The sequence below is a fragment of the Gorilla gorilla genome, chromosome 6 (genome assembly GCF_029281585.2).
Source record: "Gorilla gorilla gorilla isolate KB3781 chromosome 6, NHGRI_mGorGor1-v2.1_pri, whole genome shotgun sequence".
Taxonomy (NCBI): Eukaryota; Metazoa; Chordata; class Mammalia; order Primates; family Hominidae; genus Gorilla; species Gorilla gorilla.
The window spans coordinates 112,360,194-112,380,671 of record NC_073230.2 but is presented as its reverse complement, the minus strand read 5'-3'; the positions used below and the strand labels follow the sequence as shown (position 1 = coordinate 112,380,671).

The following is a 20,478-nucleotide window of genomic DNA, read 5'->3' as shown; positions in this document are numbered from 1 at the left end:
ACCACAGACAGAAATTTATAAACAATAGAAATTTATTTCTCACAGTTCTGGAGGCTGGGAGGTCCAAGAACAACGCACCAGCTGGTAAGGGCCAGGTGTCTCTGCTTCCAAGATGGTGTCTTATTGCATCACCCTCTAGAGAGGAGGAACACTGTATCCTCACATGGCAGAAGGGACAGAAGGGATGAAAGGGGGTGAACTCCCTCTGTTAAGTCTTTTTATAACTTAATCCCATTCGTGAGTGCTCCAGAGCCCACATGATCAATCACTTCCTAAGGACCACACCTCGTAATACTCTTGTATTGGGGGTTAAGTTTCAACTTGAATTTTGAAAGAGACAAAAACAGTCAAACCATAACATTTTAATATCATCCTTGGTGGTACTTGGTTGCATTTGCTGCCAGAATTTCTTTTTATTATAGGCTCTTGAATTTTCAACCTCTTTGGACATAGGTATTTATTTTGCACAATATTTTGTGGTAGATCATACACAACCCTGATTTCAATTTGTTTTGTTTCGTTTGAGACAGAGTTTCACTCTTGTCGCCCAGGCTGGAGTACAATGGTGCAATCTCAGCTCACTGCAACCTCTGCCTCCTAGGTTCAAGTGATTTTCCTGTCTCAGCCTCCCAAGTATCTGGGATTACAGGTGTGCACCACCACTCCCAGCTAATTTTTTTTTTTTTTTAGTAGAGGCAGGTTTTCTCCACGTTGGCCAGGTTGGTTTTGAACTCCTGACCTCAGGTGATCCACCCACCTTAGCCTCCCAAAGTGCTGGGATTACAGGTGTGAGCCACCATGCCTGGCCTTGATTTCAATTTGAATGTGATTTCATTTTGATGAAAACCTGAGTTTTCACTGTGAAGGAGTTGTACTGACCAACATTAGTAGCCCTCACAATTCCACAGTCACCACACAAGCACTTAACCATGCATTCATGTTAACCTCTGCCTGCTCTGCCATTAACTTCCTTCAGTTGGGAATACTGGCTTTAGTTGTTGTGCATTTAATATTTTATTATGAGGTATATACTTCAAATGTACAGACAAGTACAATCATGTAACAAGCACCAGTTTACTTACTAAGCAGCATCATCAAATCTTCACATTTTGCTGTCTTTGTGCCAGTTCTTTTTTTTACAAACTAAAACATTGCAGATACAGTTAGTAGAAGCCCTTTACTATCCCTTCTTAGTCTCATTTCCCTCTCTAGAGGTAACACCATCCTGATCTCAGTATTGTTGTCATGAGTGGTTTTATACTTTTACTACAAATATATGTAACAACATATACTATTGTTTTATGTTTTTAAACTTTAAATAATTGAATCCTCTCAGTATTCAACTGTGCCTCACATTTTTGTTGAAAATTGCCTCTGAGATTTATTGATGATGACACATAGATTTAGTGCATTTCTTTTAATTACTACATAGAATTAAATTTATGAATATACCAAAATGTATTTTTTACTGCATACAAGTACTTTTCACTGTTATAAGGCTGCAGAAAACATTCTTGTACACAACTCCATATGCACAAATATGTTGTATTTTTATTCTTTAATCATTCTTTTACTCATATAAGTGGTATCACTGTGTAGCAATGAAAAAAACTATCAGACATTCTAATAATCAAAAACGTGACAATGTAATCAACTTCAAAACAATATTAGAATAGTGTGCTGATGTTCTTACTGCCTTTCACAAAGGTCACCAGCAACTTCCCTCAAACAGACATGTAAGCCTAAACTCTGAACCATAGAATAATTTAAAGAGTAATCAACCATAAATATAGAATTGGAAATGAGGCTAATATAGCTTTAAGAAACATTGAGTCAATTTAAGGACTGATCGTACTCTTTTTTTCTGTTTCCTTGACATATAGCTGGTCAAAATTGACCTGATTTGCAATTCCTCTTATGTGGACCTAGAGGGAACTGACTAGTATTTAGCCATTGCACTTAATATGAGCTTTTGTTAAAAGTACACACATTAACCATTTATTACTCTGGGAGGGAATAAGTCACATTTTTTTAATTGATTTTGATTTCATTAATTACTGCCTCCTATATACAGATCAATACATTAGGTCCTCTGGGGCGTCCAAAGAAAGCCTCAGAAGAACTTGGAACACCACAAAGAAGAGATGCTTAGGAAAAGGCATCAGTAGGATTTTGGCAAGTAAAATGGAGTTTTTCTTTTTTCCCCTAGTGACACTCAGGAAATGCTCGTCTCCGGCTGTTAAGGAATAATTTCAGAGTACTATGGATCATGCTGAAGAAAATGAAATCCTTGCAGCAACCCAGAGGTACTATGTGGAAAGGCCTATCTTTAGTCATCCGGTCCTCCAGGAAAGACTACACACAAAGGACAAGGTTCCTGATTCCATTGCAGATAAGCTGAAACAGGCATTCACGTACGTTGCCTTTTAACCTGTTTCTGTTATTGTATCATTCAGTTATGAGAGGCGCAAGGTCAAATGTGTAAAGAAAATCTGTTCGGTGAAGTGGAGAGAAAAATGAATGCTGAGCCATCATGGTTTGCAAAGCTGTTCACGAGGTTCAGTCAGTGTTAGATATTTGCACACAGGCTTCATCATGAATTTCACCATATTTATTGAATTCCTACTATGCCTTTTTTCTGTGTAAATGTTAACATAACCAACACGCTTTCTAATTCTCCACCCAGCTTCAAAATACCTTTTGTCTCCCAGGAATATTCCAGCCACTCTCTTTTTATCCCCATCCCTGACTCCTACCCTGTTTGGCAACATCTTGAATCACCAATTGGAAATTTTTCCAGATTGCTCCTGGGAATAAGGAAGGGAAAATGCTTTGGTTTGAATTCTACAGAGATGTTTCTCATTTATAACTTTATCTCTGTCTGTCTTTGTCCTTTCAGATGTACTCCTAAAAAAATAAGAAATATCATTTATATGTTCCTACCCATAACTAAATGGCTGCCAGCATACAAATTCAAGGAATATGTGTTGGGTGACTTGGTCTCAGGCATAAGCACAGGGGTGCTTCAGCTTCCTCAAGGTCAGTAGATCTTTCTTTCTTTCCCCTCTTGCTGTCCTCAAACAATTGCTTGACCTTCTGTTTATTTCATCATGATTGCAAATTCATAATTTTTATCATATCTTTCCAGTAACCTTTACCTATCTAAAGGTATTCTTCAGAAACATGTAATCCTTAAACCTGTAATCTCAGCACTTTGGAAGGCCAAGGTGGGAGGATCACTTGAAACTGGGAGTTGGAGACCAGCCTGGGCAACAAAGTGAGACACTGTCTCTACCAAAGAAAAAACAAACAAAAACAAAAAACATAGCTGGGCATGCCTATAGTCTCAGCTACTCGAGAGGCTGACATAGGAGGATCATTTGAGCCCCAAAGTTCAAGGCTGTAATGAGCTATGATCATACTACTTCACTCCAGCCTGGGAGACAGAGTGAGTCCCTGTCTCAAAAAAAAAAAAAAAAAAAAAAGCTCCAGGGATATTACTAGTAGAAAATGGTGTTACTATTTTGCAGATCAGTACACTGCTTGGGCATTATCTTACCACTTGCTAAGTCAGTCACTCAAGAAACATTTTGTTGTTATGGTTGTTGTTAAGGTTTGTGGCTTCTGAGTCCATATTCTAATTGCAAGGGACCATGATATGCTAAATTCCTGTAGTATATTGCAGCAACTCTGTGGTTTTATATGTGATATAAGAACTTAATATTCATTAACTTATTCATTAATTTATTCATGTATTCTAAACAGTACAAGTCTATTAGGCACCTATCTGGCTCACTGTCCTCATGGAGCTCACTAACCATCCAATCAAGGCATGAGATTGCTAAGCAGAAAAAAGCACATATAAAAATTTTAATTATAATGATAAGCAAAATGAAGGAAAATATAAGGTATTGTGAAATAAAAATAGTGGATCTAGGGCCGCCTGTGGTGGCTTACGCCTGTAATCCCAGCACTTTGGAAGGCTGAGGTGGGTAGATCACCTGAGGTCAGGAGTTCGAGATCAGCCTGGCCAACATGGTGAAACCCCATCTCTACAAAAAATATAAAAATTAGCCAGGCATGGTGGCATGTGCCTGTAGTCTCAGCTACTCAGGAGGCTGAGGCAGGATAATCACTTGAACCTGGGCGGTGGAGGTTGCGGTGAGCTGAGATCGTGCCACTGGACTGCAGCCTGGGCAACAGAGCAAGACCCTCTTGGAAAAAAAAAAATAGTGGATCCAGGAAATGAGGTTTGAGCTGAGACCTGACTCAGGTCAAGAATGAGAGAAAATGCATTTCAGGCAGAAGGAATAGCATGTGTGAAGGCACTGAGCAGGAAAAGAATTGGGTATGGTACAAAGAATGAATGCAAAAGCAGAGTTCTAGCAGTGTGAAGGGAGCAAGGGGCAGTGGCAGGCGAGGTGGGCAGAGGTAGGCCTGCAGAGTCTTCTTAGGCCAATTTTGGGTTTCATTCTGAGTGCAGTGAAAAGCTATCAGCATTACTTTTTATTTAGGTTTTCTTTGTGCATAAGTCTTCTCACACTGCTAACAAAGACATACCTGAGACTTGGTAACTTATAAAGAAAAAGAGGTTTAATAGACTCACAGTTCCATGTGGCTGGGGAGGCCTCACAATCATGGCATAAGGCACACGAGCAAAGTCACATCTTACATGGTGGCAGGCAAGAGAGAGCTTGTGTGGGGAACTGCCCTTCGTAAAATCATCAGATCTCGTGAGACGTATTCACTATCATGAGGACAGCATGGGAAAGACCCGCCCCCATGATTCAATTACCTCCTATCAGGTCCCTCTCACAACACATGGGAATTATGGGAGCTACAATTCAAGATGAGATTCGGGTAGGGACACAGCCAAACCATATCACTTTGGAAGAGGTCACTGAAGACTGCTGTGGGGGGAATGGATTTGGGTAGTGGGAGGGGCACCAGAATGGGTGTGAGGAGACCAGGTAGAGGTGACAGCAGCTCATGGTAGGCAAAGGTGATAATGGCTTGAACAGCTGTAGGTCAGCTAGCCAAAAATCAATTCCCTTCTAGCCAGTTTCCAAAAAAATACCTTGTCGAAAAAAAATCACATCCCCTAATGATCAGTTAGCTGAGTTTTTTATTTTCCAAGCGACTGATTTACCATATTTATTAAATCTATTATACAAAATCTTAAAGCAGATTTGGAACAGATTCCCACAATCATTTTGGTGCCATCACCCCAAGAACAGAGAAAGGGACAGATTCAAAGGCAGGGGCAAGGGCAGGATGAGGAGTGGCTAAGGGGCCAGTATCCGAAACAGGAAGCAGAAGTCAAACTGACATTCAGTCAAGCTGGACTGACGGAGCTGCAGGAATGACTGCTGACAACCACGCAAGCTCACACTCAAAGAACTCCTCAGGATTCTGCCTAGTTGAATTCTCACAGTCATTCTGCAAACTTATTTTCAACCAGCTGACTTTCTTCCATCTTGAACTAGAATGGTGGCTGTAAGAATGGAAAGACTTTGGAAAGACATATGATATATTTTGTAGGTGAGATCAGCAGAACTGGCTGTTGGATTAATTTAGAAAGAAGGAGGAGGGTGTGTCAACAACAACTTTAAGGCAGCTGGGCTGATGGGTTGGATGTGTGGGGATGGTGAAGAGGAGGGATGGTCAAGAATGACTTCCAGGTTGCTGTTTCAACCACCTGAGGGATGGAGGTGCCAATTGCAGACATAATAAAGATGACAGGGCTGGGTGTGGTGGCTCACGCCTGTAATCCCAACAGTGGAAGGCCAAGGCGGGTGGATAACCTGAGGTCAGGGGTTCAAGACTGACCAACATGGTGAAACCCATATCTACTAAAAATACAAAGTAAGCCAGGCATAGTGGCACATGCCTGTAGTCCCAGCTACTCGGGAGGCTGAGGCAGGAGAATCGCTTGAACCTGGGAGACAGAGGTTGCAGTGAGCTGAGATCATGCCATTGCACTCCAGCCTGGGTGACAAGAGCAAAACTCCATCTCAAAAAATAATAAAAAAGATGACAGGAATAGGATTGAAGAGTAAGTTTGATTATGGTAAATTTGAGATGCTTGTGAGATAGACAAGTAGATATTTCATGTTTGTATTTAATATATGGTGAGCCCGAAAGAGAGGTAGGGGCTAGAGATATCAACTGTGGAATCAGACCTATAGAAAGCATTTAAGCCATGGCAATAGACCACGGCGCCTAGGGAGAGGATGTGGAATGAAAAAAGAAGGCAGCTAAGATCAAGCTGTGTCCAACATTAAAGGCCAAATACAGAAGGAGGAACCAGCAGAAGAGATAGAAAAGTATCTGGAAAGGAAAACTAGGAGTGTATATTATTACAGAAACAAGAAATTATTTTTTTTCTTTTCTTTTTTTTTTTTTTTTTTTTTTTTTTTTTGAGACAGAGTCTCGCTCTGTTGGCAAGCTGGAGTGCAGTGGCGTGATCTCAGCTCACTGCAACCTCCGCCTCCCGGATTCAAGCAATTCTCCTGCCTCAGCCTCCCGAGTAGCTGGGACTACAGGTGCATGCCACCACGCCCGGCTAATTTTTGTATTTTCAGTAGAGACGGGGTTTTACCATGTTGGCCAGGATGGTCTCGATCTCTTGACCTCGTGATCCACCCGCCTCAGCCTCCCAAAGTGCTGGGATTACAGGGGTGAGCCACTGTGCCCAGCCTAGGAAGAAATTATTTCAAATCATGGAATAATTCAGTAGGTGGAACACTGCTGAGAGGCACAGATCATCCCACCAGCAAATTTGCATTGGAAAGGTATTTTTCTGCTCATTATTAATGAAGATAGATAAATATGAAAAACAAAATATAGCAAAGATAGAGATCTAAGAGAAAGTAAATACATTTGTTGTGATTGGTAAATAAATTACCAAAAAGATTTTGTGTTAAGCATGTCAGAGTGAAAGTATGCTCTTATCTCTAATTGTCTTAAAAAATCCCTCGAAAATGACAATAAAAGAGGGGGAAATGGTATAAACTAGCAAGGAGGAAGAAAATGAGAGAGGAGACACGGTGGAACAGGAAAAATATATATATGGCAAGCAGATGGACAAGGGGCAGCTGAATTATTAGAGTAGAGGAAGCTGAAATGTAGGTACGTACACTACAAAACACTGGGAAATTGGAGGCTCCTAGTATTGTGAAAGCTGGAAGTCAGGCAAAAGGCTAAAAGCAAGGGAACTGGTTCAAAGTCTTTGCAATCAGTAGCATCAATACACTCAGGCCCCCACATTTACACGATGCAGTGGATGGTAGGATAAAAATACCAAGAGATGTCAGGAAGGTTAACTAAAAGTCTGCACACTGAACTGTGAGCCAGCAAAGGCTGTTCCCTTCTCTACTTTGTTTACTTCAAAGTGCCTGCAAAAAAACTTATAGCCCAAAGCAGATGGTGACCTATAAAAGACCTATAGTGACAAGTGGGGGTCCCCCAGTGAAGATGCTGGCTGGCCACCCAGTTGTCCCACAGTAAGGCCCATCAGTAAACAAAGAGCCAATACACATGAAGCTTCAAGGAAGAGACCAAATCACACAAAAAAGAATTCATAAGGAACAGAAATAACAGGGCAAAATAAAAAACTTTAAAACTATAGTATCCTAAAAGAGATACAAAAACACATTGAATCTATGAAACAAAAACAGGATGCTATTTTGAAAAGAGCATTCAGAGAACAAGAAAGAGCTCATAGAAATTAAAAATATGATAGCTGGAATAAATATTTAGTCAGGGTTGGAAGATAAAGTAGAGGAAATCTCCTGGAAGTAGAAGAAAAAGACAGTAAGAAAACATAAGAACACCAGAGGATCAAGCCTGATGTCCCATCATACATCTAATAGGACTTCCAGAAAGAAAGAAGAGAGTAAACAGAAGGAAGAAATGATCAAAGAGTAATCCCCAGGATTGAAATACATGTGTTTTCAGACTGAGAGGAATCATTAAATACCCAGCAGAATAAATGAAAAATAAAACAAGGCACACCATAGTAAAATATAGAATACCAGGGATAAATAGAGGATCTCAGACTAGAAAGAAAAAAAGTCACATAATGAAAAGCTGAAAGGTAAACACAATGGAAAATTAAGTTTACATCTAAAATTGATAAATTGAGAAATCATGATACAAACATATTTAGAACAAGTTTTCTCAACCTGATGCCATTTACCCTGTTTGTTGTTGGGGGCCTGTCTTGTGCAGTGAAGGGCATTTAGCAGCACCCCTGGCCACCCACTAGATGCCAGTAATACTCCCACCCCCTACCCCCATCATGATAATCAAAAATGTCTCCAGACATCCCCAAATGTCTCCTGCCAGAAGTGGGGGCGGGGGAGCGCTCTCCTTTGAGAATGCTGATTTAGGAAAACGGAGGTAAATAGAGAAAAACAGCTAAACGAGTTGGAAGTGATTAGCTCCGAGGAGCAAAACCTGGAGGAAGAGGGGTGAGCAGAAAAGAGCTGGCTTTTCCAGAAAGCCTTTGCTGCTTGGCTTTTTAAATCGTATGCATACATTTCTTTGCTAGAAATAAATTTTTTTAACAACATTCGTGTGACCATGTTATTATACATGAAGTTAGGATGCTTTCCCAACTCTTCTTTTGCTAAAGCTGTTTTCTCCACAGCATAACAGTGCATTAAATTAGTTTTCTAATTGTCCCAGAAATTTGGCTGAGCCCCCAAAGCTGAAGAATAAAAAGGGCTTATTGCCTACACATTCTGAAGAGGGATGCCAGTCAATCTATCCCAAGCTATGAATGAATGACCCAGGCTCTCTTGAGTGTGTCACTTTAACAGAATATATGAGGGAACGAGGAGACTGATTTGGAATGAGAATTTTCCAGGGAGAGGTTAAAACCCTATCCATTTCCCCTCCACCTGTAGTCAAGTAAGAAAGGACTACAAGAAAGCTACTCAAGAGTGCTGAACAGCACCCCCTGGAGTTTGTGAAGACTGCTGCCTAATTCTTGCATGAAAAAGTCCAGCTTCTCTAAAAACTAGTTTTTAAAAAACTTTCAAGTGAACCTGCACATGGATGTTTATAGCAGCTTTATTCATAATTGCCAAACCTTGGAAGCAATCAAAATGGCCTTCAGCAGATGAATGGATAAACTGTGGTACATCCAAACAATGAAATATTCAATATTAAAAAGGAATGAGCTATCAAGCCATGAAAAGACATGAAGGAACCTTAAATGCTTATTACTTAGTGAAAGAAGTCAGCCTGGTGTAGCTTAATACTGTATGATCCCAACTGAGTGACATTCTAAAAAAGGCCAAATTGGCCAGGCACAGTGACTCATGCCTGTAATCCCAGCACCTTGGGAGGCTGAGGTGGGCAGATTGCCTGAGCCTAGGAGTTCAAGACCAGCCTGGGAAACATGGGGAAACTCTGTCTCTACAAAAATTAGCCAGGTGTGATGGTACACACCTGTAGTCCCAACTACTAGGGAGGGTGAGGTGGGAGGATTGCTTGAGCCTGGGAGGTTGTGGCTGCATTGAGCCATGAACATGCACCTGTACTCCAGCCTGGGTGACAGAGCAAGACCCTGTCTTAAAAAAAAAAAAAAAAAAAAAGGGAGGGGGGCAAAACTTCAAAGACAGTAAAAATATCATTAGTGTCCAGGGGATGGGGGGAGGGAAGTATGAATAGAGCACAGAGAATTTCTGAGCAGTGAAACTACTTTATATCATACTATCATGATGGCTACCTGTCATTGTACATTTGCATAGACTGTACCACACCAAGAGTAAACCTAATGTAAACTATGGACTTTGGGTGATAATGATAGGTCAATGTAGGTTCATCACTTGTAACAGATGTGCCACTCTGGTGGGGGATGTTGATAGTGGGGGAGGCTGTGCATACATAAGGGCAGGGAATATATGGAAAACCTCTGTATCTTTTGCTCAATTTGCTGTGAACCTAAACTGCTCTAAAACGTCTATTTAAAAAAAAAAAAAAGTCTAAAGGATGATGTGAACTGCCTAGGACAGCAGAGTGAGGGAAAGAGTCCCCTAGAGGGTGTGACCTGCACTTCCAAAGTTTCTTGGGAGTAAAATGTCAAGCTTTCCCATTGAGTAACTGGAAGGTAACGAGACTTGGCTCATTTGATAGCTACCTGCCTAAGAAGACTGCCTACAGGATGAGCATACGCCAGCCAAAAGAACGTGGAAGGCTGTACCTTCTGATAAGAGTCGGAGGAGGGATATCTAAGAGTCAGGAGGAGGGAGCATTACATAGGTTAGGGCATAGTAACTGGGAGTCCCTTATTGCAAAAGGGTCTCCAGGGAACCCACAAAAACACCCCATTGGAGAAAGAGCTCGCATTTGTGCGTCAACACCAGATTACAATGACACCCACTAAGATAAGACTTTTTTCTGCTTTTATCTAATTTGTGAAAGAATAAAGCAAAAAAAAAAAAAATCACCCACTGGCAAAAAGGAGTTGACAATGCAAAGTTTCTCAGCTTGGACTCTGTCAGCACCAAGGTAAGATGATGTGCAGGACTGGGGTAGGGCAGGTTGCAGCTTAAATTAAGATGGGCTTCACTCGTTCATCAGAAATAAAGAACCAAGAGAAAAACACATGTAACCCCTCTGTCTTCTAATGATCCCCCATTTCTGTTTGGTTTTTAATCCCACAGGCTTAGCCTTTGCAATGCTGGCAGCTGTGCCTCCGATATTTGGCCTGTACTCTTCATTTTATCCTGTTATCATGTATTGTTTTCTTGGAACCTCCAGACACATATCCATAGGTAAAAGCTTATACTTGATATTCTATTACCTTTCCTTGTGTATTTCCAACCTTGCAATGTGCCAAAGAAATAGCATGGTCGTTATTAAAAATTGTCTTAATAACAACTTTTGTTACTGCATACACAATAGGTGCTTTAAAAACCTAAACTCGGCCAGGTGCGGTGGCTCATCCCTGTAATCCCAGCACTCTGGGAGGCCGAGGCGGGCAGATCGTCTGAGGTCAGTAGTTCGAGACCAGCCAGACCAACATGGTGAAACCCCATCTCTTTGTAAAAATACAAAAATTAGCCAGGCTTGGTGACGGGTGACTGTAATCCCAGCTACTCAGGAGGCTGAGGCAGGAGAATCGCTTCAACCTGGGAGGCAGAGATTGTTGTGAGCTGAGATCACACCACTGCACTCCAACCTGGGCAACAGAATGAGACTCTGTCTCAGAAAAAAAAAAAAAAAAAAACTACACTCATCCCAAGATTTCTAGAACTTACAATTTTCTTATAATCTTGGGATAATAAAAAAGACAATTTTCTTGTGTAAAAGGGCAATTGTTGAAATCTGTGAAATGAGATAAATGCTTGATTTCATAATGTAATTTGCCAACATCTGGTTTTTATTTTTATACTAATGGTAGTACTTCAAGTTCCTAATCGCTATGCATGTATTTCATTTTTGTCATATTTTGGGCTCTGAATTGTACATATTTTCAGTTTATCAGAGGCATATGGATTTCATAATAGTTCTGGTGCTGCATAAGGCTACCACCTAACACACACATACTTTCCAGATATCTACTGTTTGGTAACAAATACCCCAAAATGTAGCAGCTTTACAACAACAATCATGTTTGTATCTTCCATAGTGCCTGCAGTTCAGGACTTGGGAAGGGCTGGTCTGGGTAATTCTTCCTCTCTCCCTTTTTCCTCCCTCCCTTCCCTCTTCCCTGCCTTCCTTTCTCCATGCAGTCCGAGGAATTCTCCACTTGACCTAGTTGGAGCTTTCTTACACATGGTGACTTAGGGCTTCAGCAGAAGGTGGAAGCTGCAGCCCTTTTATTACCTAGCCTGGGAAGTCACACAACGTCACTTCTGCTTCATTCTTTTGATTACTAACAAGTCAAAGCCAAGCCAGATTCAAGGAGAGAGAAATTAGACTCCACCTCTTGATGGGGAAATGTCAAGAAGAGTATGTGGATGGAAGATATTGCTATGTCTATTTTTGGAAAATACAGTCTGCATGCGCACACACGCACACACACGGTTGCTCATACACCAGGGGCAGGACACTAAAGAAGGGAGCGTAGCCTTCCTTCAAGCATGATTTCTGGACCTCACCTTTGTCTCTTGGTGTACTGGCAAAAACCATATCAGATACTCTGAATTAGATAGTGTCCTTGAACCCTGAACAGGGATCTTCATGCTTCATTATTTCAGGTCCTTTTGCTGTTATTAGCCTGATGATTGGTGGTGTAGCTGTTCGATTAGTACCAGATGATATAGTCATTCCAGGAGGAGTAAATGCAACCAATGGCACAGAGGCCAGAGATGCCTTGAGAGTGAAAGTCGCCATGTCTGTGACCTTACTTTCAGGAATCATTCAGGTAAGGCTCAAAGATGGGGAAATGGACTATCTCATTTGTTAACCTAACAAGTATCTACTGAGTGCTCTTGGCTGGTCTTACTACACGGTGGATGGGGTCAGCCAGAAAAACCCCAGAGCTCTGGGAGTAACTGCAGACCAACCGCATGCCATATTCACAACTATGAGTGACCAGCAAGCAAGCTTCAGGTGGGTGTTTTAAAGATCCCAAAAGCAAGACAAGTTTGACACGGCAGGATTGATTAGTGCTGGGAGAGGACATTCCTCTCTGCTTGGAAGAAACAGCCAGTGATCATGATCATGCACTTTAATCTACATGATGAAGCATGCCCCCAGCTCAGTGAGAGACAGGGAAGGCATTAGTGTGGTCAGTGCACTGTGGGGCACCAAGCCACTCCAGACCTTCCATTGTTTTCTGTATAACCAGTGGTTGATTTGCTAGCTACTTACCCACTTGAGGTACAAGTTTGCAGTGTTAGAAAATGGTCCAGAGGCTGGGCGCGGTGGCTCACACCTTTAATCCCAGCACTTTGGGAGGCTGAGGCAGGCGGATCACAAGGTCAGGAGTTCGAGACCACCCTGGGCAACATAGTGAAACCCCGTGTCTACTAAAAATACAAAAATTAGCCGGACATGGTGGCACACACCTTTAGTCCCAGCTACTCAGGAGGCTGAGGCAGGAGAATCGCTTGAACCCGGGAGGCAGAGGTTGCAGTGAGCTGAGACTGTGCCACTGCCTGGGTGACAGAGCAAGACTCCATCTCAAAAAAAAAAAAAAGAAAATGGTCAAGAAAGAACTTGTATATTTGCTGTGGGTCATAACTTCCTGACCTATCATGTGATTCATTTGTTTCTTTGTCATTAAAAAAAAATAGTTTTGCCTAGGTGTCTGTAGGTTTGGATTTGTGGCCATATATCTCACAGAGCCTCTGGTCCGTGGGTTTACCACCGCAGCAGCTGTGCATGTCTTCACCTCCATGTTAAAATATCTGTTTGGAGTTAAAACAAAGCGGTACAGTGGAATCTTTTCAGTGGTGTATGTAAGTAAGCAACTACCTGACATTCTGGTACTTTTTATTCCCCCCCACCTTCTCTTCTATATCTCTTTTTACTTTCAATACTCATTTTTCTTTTTCTCCAGTAATTTCCATAAAAAGGGAAAAATTCATTTATTCTAAGGTTTTCTGAAAAGAGTGTTACAAAGAGGACTAAACCTTAAAATCTCTATTATTAATATGTGATACTGCCTACTTCACAAGGAATTTTTTGCTAGGTCTTTTTTTGGTGACTGCACCATCACTCTAGGTAAAGAGAGAGCTTTTTCTTAGAACCAAATCATGGTCTTTTTGGAAACTAACAAATAATTTAAAGGCATGAAGGTAGAACATTTCTCTCTCAAAAACTGCTAATTAAGGCCGGGCGCAGTGGCTTATGCCTGTAATCCCAGCACTTTGAAAGGGCGAGATGGGCAGATCACGAGGTCAGGAGATCGAGACTATCCTGGCTAACAAGTGAAACCCCATCTCTACTAAAAATACAAAAAAATTAGCCAGGTGTGGTGGCGGGTGCCTGTGGTCCCAGCTACTCAGGAGGCTGAGGCAGGAGAATGGTGTGAACCCGGGAGGCGGAGCTTGTAGTGACCCGAGATCCCATCACTGCACTCCAGCCTGGGCGACAGAGCAAGACTCTGTCTCAAAAAAAAAACAAAACCTGCTAGTTCAAACTGGCAAAAAATAAGTAAGGCTATAAAAGGTTTAACTAACATGAATCTTTTAGTTATATAGACCCCTTACCAAACACAGAGAAAATATAAATTATTTGCAAACACTTAAGGAACGATGGTAATAACTGATCATGTTGAAATCGATCATGTGAAACTGATCACAAATTCTAAAAATTCAATGTTTTTTCACACAGTGCAATATAATAAAAAAATCAAAAACTAAACATAGCTTTAAAACTCCCATATATTTAGAAACCAAAAAACATTTCCAAATGACCCATGAATAAAGAGGGAATTAGGAAATAATTAGAATTAATTGACAGTAGAAGTACTACATATCAAAACCTCTGAGATGCTGTTAAAGCTATCCTTGGAAAGAGAGGCCTGTAGCCTTTGTAGGTATTTATGTGCCAGACACTGCTAGGTGCCAAGATGCAGCTGTGAGCTGAGAAGATACAGGCCTTGCCCTCTGGAGCTTTCAGTCCAGTGGGAAGATTGTAAACCATTAATTGCATACATGTGTAATCAATTACAATTTGTGTTGAGTGCTATGAAGAAGAAGTACCAGCTGCTCTGAAAGTTAAATAGGGAGACCTTTAGATTAGGGGTCTAGGAAAGGCACTTTGACATTTAAGTTGAGTCCCTGACTGATTAAAATGGAATCAGACTTTAGGAATATTCTCTAAATAACAAAATTCTAAGTTTCCCATAATAGCTATTATCGTACTTCTTACTCTGAGACTTGTCAAAATGCCTTGTCACAAAGGAAATAAAACATACTGAGTACTCTAGGCGTTGATACTAGAGTACTAAATAAAACATACTAGAGTACTCTGAGTACTCTAGGAAAGGGTGCATGGCCTGGGCTGAGTAGGAAGTCTACTTTATTGGGTTTCAAATGAGAACTGACTATATTTGAGGTGCCCAGTTGGTAGCCCTAGGATATAATTAAGTGGATTTGTTCTCTAGTTCTCCTAGGTTCCTTTCCCAAACATCAGCACTCTTGACTTCAAAGTCCTGCTAACAATAATTTCTCTCTCTTTGAGCTCCTAAAAGCTTTTCAATGTATTTACCTTTGGAGTACTTTGCTATCAACCCTTAATTCTTTCCAATTGCTCAGGACTCAGCTTCAGGGTTCCTTTTCTGGATTTTATAATATTACATTGAGACATCAGCATATGATAAGAATAACTGTTTGATAAGAATAACTATAAGGCTGGGCACAGTGGCTCACACCTGTAATCCCAGAACTTTGGGAGGCCGAGGCGGGCAGATGACTTGAGGTCAGGAGTTCGAGACCAGCCTGACCAACATGGTGAAACTCCGTGTCTACTAAAAATACAAAAATTAGCTGGGCGTGGCGGCAGGCACCTGTAATCCCAGCTACTCAGGAGGCTGAGGCAGGAGAATCGCTTGAACCTGGGAGGCAGAGGTTGCGGTGAGCCAAGATCATGCCACTGCACTCCAGCCTGGGCAACAGAGCAAGACTGTGTCTCAAAAATAAATAAATAAATAAATAAATAAATAAATAACAACTATAAAAAGAAAAGAGTAACAACTATAAAGTTGTAGACTGGGTAAAAATGCCTCCTAATTGGTAGAAGCTACAAAGAGAGATTTCAGCCTGAGAACTTTCAACTAGAAATATCCAATAACGGAATGGCTGGTGTGAATTAGTGCGCTAGAGTGTCTCTGTCTCTCTCAGGGGCGATTTCTTGATGTAAACATCCAGCATTCACTGTGTTACAGAGTACAGTTGCTGTGTTGCAGAATGTTAAAAACCTCAACGTGTGTTCCCTAGGCGTCGGGCTGATGGTTTTTGGTTTGCTGTTGGGTGGCAAGGAGTTTAATGAGAGATTTAAAGAGAAATTGCCGGCGCCTATTCCTTTAGAGTTCTTTGCGGTAAGTCACCTTTGGTCAGTGACCTACTCAGCTTCTACAACTGCATTTACTTATTTCTGTGAGGGATTTTGAAGTGGATGAAAGGAATTTTTTGCTCTCAATTCTGCCAAAAGAAGGTTACAATTTGTCAAAGAAATTTGACAAATTCATTGACAAGAAAGTAAAAAGAAAAAGCCTTAAAACATAGACACAGATGATTTTTTAAATTATATGTAAGACTCTGCATGAAAATTTTAACATTAATTATAAGTGATGGGATTATGGAGGATTTTCTCCTCAAATTTTTATTGGCTAATTGTTTTGTAATGAGCGCATATTACTTTAATAACCTAAAAAAGAAATCCATTTCCATTTTGACAAAGCAAAGGTTCCCAAACTTTCTCCATCCCTTGACACTCCTGAGCCAAAAGAAATACCTCACAGTTCCATTTATTAAGTAGTTAGGTCCACTTTAATAATATTTATGATTAACAACTTCATAGTTGTTTATAAAAATATGCACATAAATTGGAATAAAGATATTTTATTATGTTCTTAAGTAACCACAATTATGTAATCATGGAATGCATATGCCTGATGGGAACTGCATAGATCCTCAAACCTCTGAATCAAAAAGGACACTGCTACCTTCATTTCCTGTTCACATGAATATGTATGTGGTTCCTGCTTTTTCATCACAGCAACCACTGAACACCCAGCTTTGCAAAGATATGGCATTATTGAAAGGAACACAGTGTTCAAACTGTAAACTACTGCCAACTAGAAGTTTGCACAGTGCCCAATAGATGTCACTGTTTCGTTGGGGAAATTTTAATATCCAAAGTGTCCCACAGAGTGCCCTTGGCACCCTGGGGCTTGTTTGCACGTGTGTGGGAGCCGCAAGGATAAGAAATGAAGAGTTGGCTAGGTGTGGTGACTCCACATCTGTAATCCTAGCACTTTGGGAGGCCAAGGCGGGCAGATCACTTGAGGCCAGGAGTTCGAGGCCAGCCTGGCTAACATGGTGACACCCTGTCTCTACTAAAAATACAAAAAATTAGATGTGGTGAAATGCACCTGTAATCCCAGCTACTTGGGAGACTGAGGCATGAGAATTGCTTGAACCTGGGAGGCAGAGGTTGCAGTGAGCCAAGATCGCACCTCTGCACTCCAGCCTGGGTGACAAAGCAAGATTCTGTCTCAAAAGAAATGAAGAGTACATTTGGGGGTAAAGGGCTGGCAAGATGGCTGAATAGGAACAGCTCTGGTCTGCAGCTCCCTTCGAGATCAACACAGAAGGTGGGTGATTTCTGCATTTCCAACTGAGGAATCCGGCTCACCTCATTGGGCGTGGTTAGACAATGGATGCAGCCCACAGAGGGCAAGCTGAACCAGGGTGGGGCATCACCTCACCCAGGAAGCGCAAGGGGTCAGGGAATTCCCTCCCTTAGCCAAGGGAAGCTGTGAGGGACTGTGCTGTGAGGAACAGTGCATTCTGGCCCAGACACTATGCTTTTCTCATGGTCTTCACAACCCGCAGACTAGGAGATTCCCCTGGGTGCCTACACCACCAAGATTCCCTTGGGTTTCAAGCACAAAACTGGGTAGCTATTTGGGCAGACACTGAGCTAGCTGCGGGAGTTTTTTTCATACCCCAGTGGTGCCTGGAATACCAGTGAGACAGAGCCGTTCACTCCGTTGGAAAGGGGGCTAAAGGCAGGGAGCCAAGTGGTCTAGCTCAGCGGATCCCACCCCTACAGAGCCCAGAAAGCTAAGTTCCATTGGCTTGAAATTCTCACTGCCAGCACAGCAGTCTGAAGTCAACCTGGGACGCTTGAGCTTGGTCGGGGGAGGGGCGTCTGCCATTACTGAGGCTTGAGTAGGCGGTTTTCCCCTCACAGTGTAAACAAAGCCACCTGGAAGGTCCAACTGGGCGGATCCCACTGCAGCTTAGCAAAGCTGCTGTAGCCAGGCTGCTTCTCTAGATTCCTCCTCTCTGGGCAGGGCATCTCTGAAAGAAAGGCAGCAGCCACAGTCAGGGGCTTATAGATAAAACTCCCGTCTCCCTGGGACAGAGAACCTGGGGGAAGGGGCAGCTGTGGGCGCAGCTTCAGCAAACTTAAACATTCCGGTCTGCCAGCTCTGAAGAGAGCACCAGATCTCCTAGCACAGCATTCGAGCTCTGCTAAGGGTCAGACTGCCTTCTCAAGTGGGTACCTGACCCCCATAACTCCTGACTGGGAGACACCTCCCAGTAGGGGCCAAAGACACCTCATACAGGAGATCTCTGGCTGGCATCTGGCGGGTGCCCCTCTGGAACAAAGCTTCTGGAGGAAGGAACAGGTAGCAATCATTTCCTGTTCTGCAGCCTTCGCTGGTGATACCCAGGCAAACAGGGTCTGGAATGGACGTCAGCAAACTCCAGCACACCTGTAGCAGAGGGGCCTGACTGTTAGAAGGAAAACTAACAAACAGAAAGGAATAGCATCAACATCAACAGAAAGGACGTCAACATAAAAACCCCATCCGAAGGTCACCAACAGTAAAGACCAAAGGTAGATAAATCCATGAAGATGAGGAAAAACCAATGCAAAAAGCCGAAAATTCCAAAAGCCAGAACACCTCTTCTCCTTCAAAGGATCACAACTCCTCGCCAGCAAGGGAACAAAACTGGATGGGGAATGATTTTGACAAATGGACAGAAGTAAGCTTCAGAAGGTGGGTAATAACAAACTCCTCCGAGCTAAAGGAACATATTCTAACCCAATGCAAGGAAGCTAAGAACCTTGAAAAAATGTTAGAGGAATTGCTAACTAGAATAACCAGTTTAGAGAAGAACATAAATGACTTGATGGAGCTGAAAAACACAGCACAAGAATTTCATGAAGCAAACACAAGTATAAATAGTCAAATCAAACAGAAGGAAGGGTATCAGAGATTGAAAATCAACTTAATGAAATATAGTGTAAAGAGATTAGAGGAAAAAAAAAGAATGAAAAGGAATGAACAAAGCCTCCAGGAAATATGGGACTGTGTGAAAAGACCAAACCTACTTTTGACCGGTTTACCTGAAAGTGACGGGGAGAATGGAACCAAGTTGGAAAACACTCTTCAGGACATTATCCAGGAGAACTTCCACAACCTAGCAAGACAGGCCAACAGTCAAATTCAGGAAATACAGAGAACACCACAAAGATACTCCTCAAGAAGAGCAACCCCAAGACACATAATCATCAGATTCACCAAGGTTGAAATGACGGAAAAAATGTTAAGGGCAGCCAGAGAGAAAGGTCAGGTTACCCACAAAGGGAAGTCCATCAGACTAATAGCAGATCTATCTGCAGACACCCTACAAGCCAGAAGACAGTGGGAACCAATATTCAACATTCTTAAAGAAAAGAATTTTCAAACCAGAATTTCACATCCAGCCAAACTAAGCTTCATAAGCGAAGGATAAATGAAATCCTTTACAGACAAGCAAATGCTGAGAGATTTTGTCACCACCAGTCCTGCCTTACAAGAGCTCCTGAGAAAGCACTAAATGTGGAAAGGAAAACCCGGTACCAGCCACTGCAAAAACAAACGAAAACGTAAAAAGCATCGATACTGTGAAGAAACTGCATCAACTAATGGGCAAAATAACCAGATAGCATCATAATGACAGGATCAAATTCACACATAACAATTTTTTTTTTTTTGAGACAAAGTCTTGTTCTTGTCCCCCAGGCTGGAGTGCAATGGCACGATCTCGGTTCACTGCAACTTCTGCTTCCCGGGTTCAAGCAATTCTCCTGCTTCAGCCTCCTGAGTAGCTGGGATTACAGGTGCCTGCCACCACGCACAGCTAATTTTTGTATTTTCAGCAGAGACGGGGTTTCACCATGTTGGTCAGGCTGGTCTCCAACTCCTGACCTCAGGTGATCTGCCTGCCTCAGCCTCCCAAAGTGCTGGGATTACAGGCGTGAGCCACCACACCTGGCCCACACATAACAATATTAACCTTAAATGTAAGAGGGCTAAATGCCCCAACTGAAAGACACAGATTGGCAAACGAGATAAAGAGTCAAAACCCATCAGTGTGCTGTATTCAGGAGACTCATCTCATATACAAAGACACACATACGCTCAAAATAAAGGGATGGAGGAAGATTTACCAAGCAAATGAAAAGCAAAAAAAAAAGCAGGGGGTTGCAATTCTAGTCTCTGATAAAACAGACTTTAAACCAACAAAGATCAAAAAAGACAAGGGCATTACATAATGATAAAGAGATCAATGCAGTAAGAAGAGGTAACTACCCTAAATATATATGCACCCAATACAGGCGCACCTAGATTCATAAAGTAAGTCCTTAGAGACCTACAAAGAGACTTAGACTCCCACACAATAATAGTGGGAGACTTTAACACCCCTCGGTCAATATGAGACAGGTCAATGACACAGAAAATTAACAAGCATATTCAGGACTTGAACTCAGCTCTGGACCAAGCAAACC

General features: G+C 41.9%; 1 protein-coding gene across 3 annotated transcripts in view; it reads left to right on the top strand.

Moving 5' to 3' along the window:
- SLC26A5 (solute carrier family 26 member 5) overlaps positions 1–20,478 on the top strand; it is a 75,952-nt gene that overhangs the window by 22,411 nt on the left and 33,063 nt on the right. For 2 of the 3 annotated variants that reach the window (XM_055392550.2, XM_063708692.1), the window contains exons 3-8: positions 2,210–2,414; positions 2,900–3,039; positions 10,677–10,787; positions 12,216–12,382; positions 13,257–13,421; positions 15,854–16,006. In XM_055392550.2, coding sequence (XP_055248525.1) covers positions 2,263–2,414; positions 2,900–3,039; positions 10,677–10,787; positions 12,216–12,382; positions 13,257–13,421; positions 15,854–16,006 — 888 coding nt within the window. In that variant the 5' untranslated portion in view covers positions 2,210–2,262. Of the gene's footprint in view, positions 1–2,209; positions 2,415–2,899; positions 3,040–10,676; positions 10,788–12,215; positions 12,383–13,256; positions 13,422–15,853; positions 16,007–20,478 lie in introns of those variants that run through there. The other variant, XM_063708693.1, reaches the window with a different exon arrangement.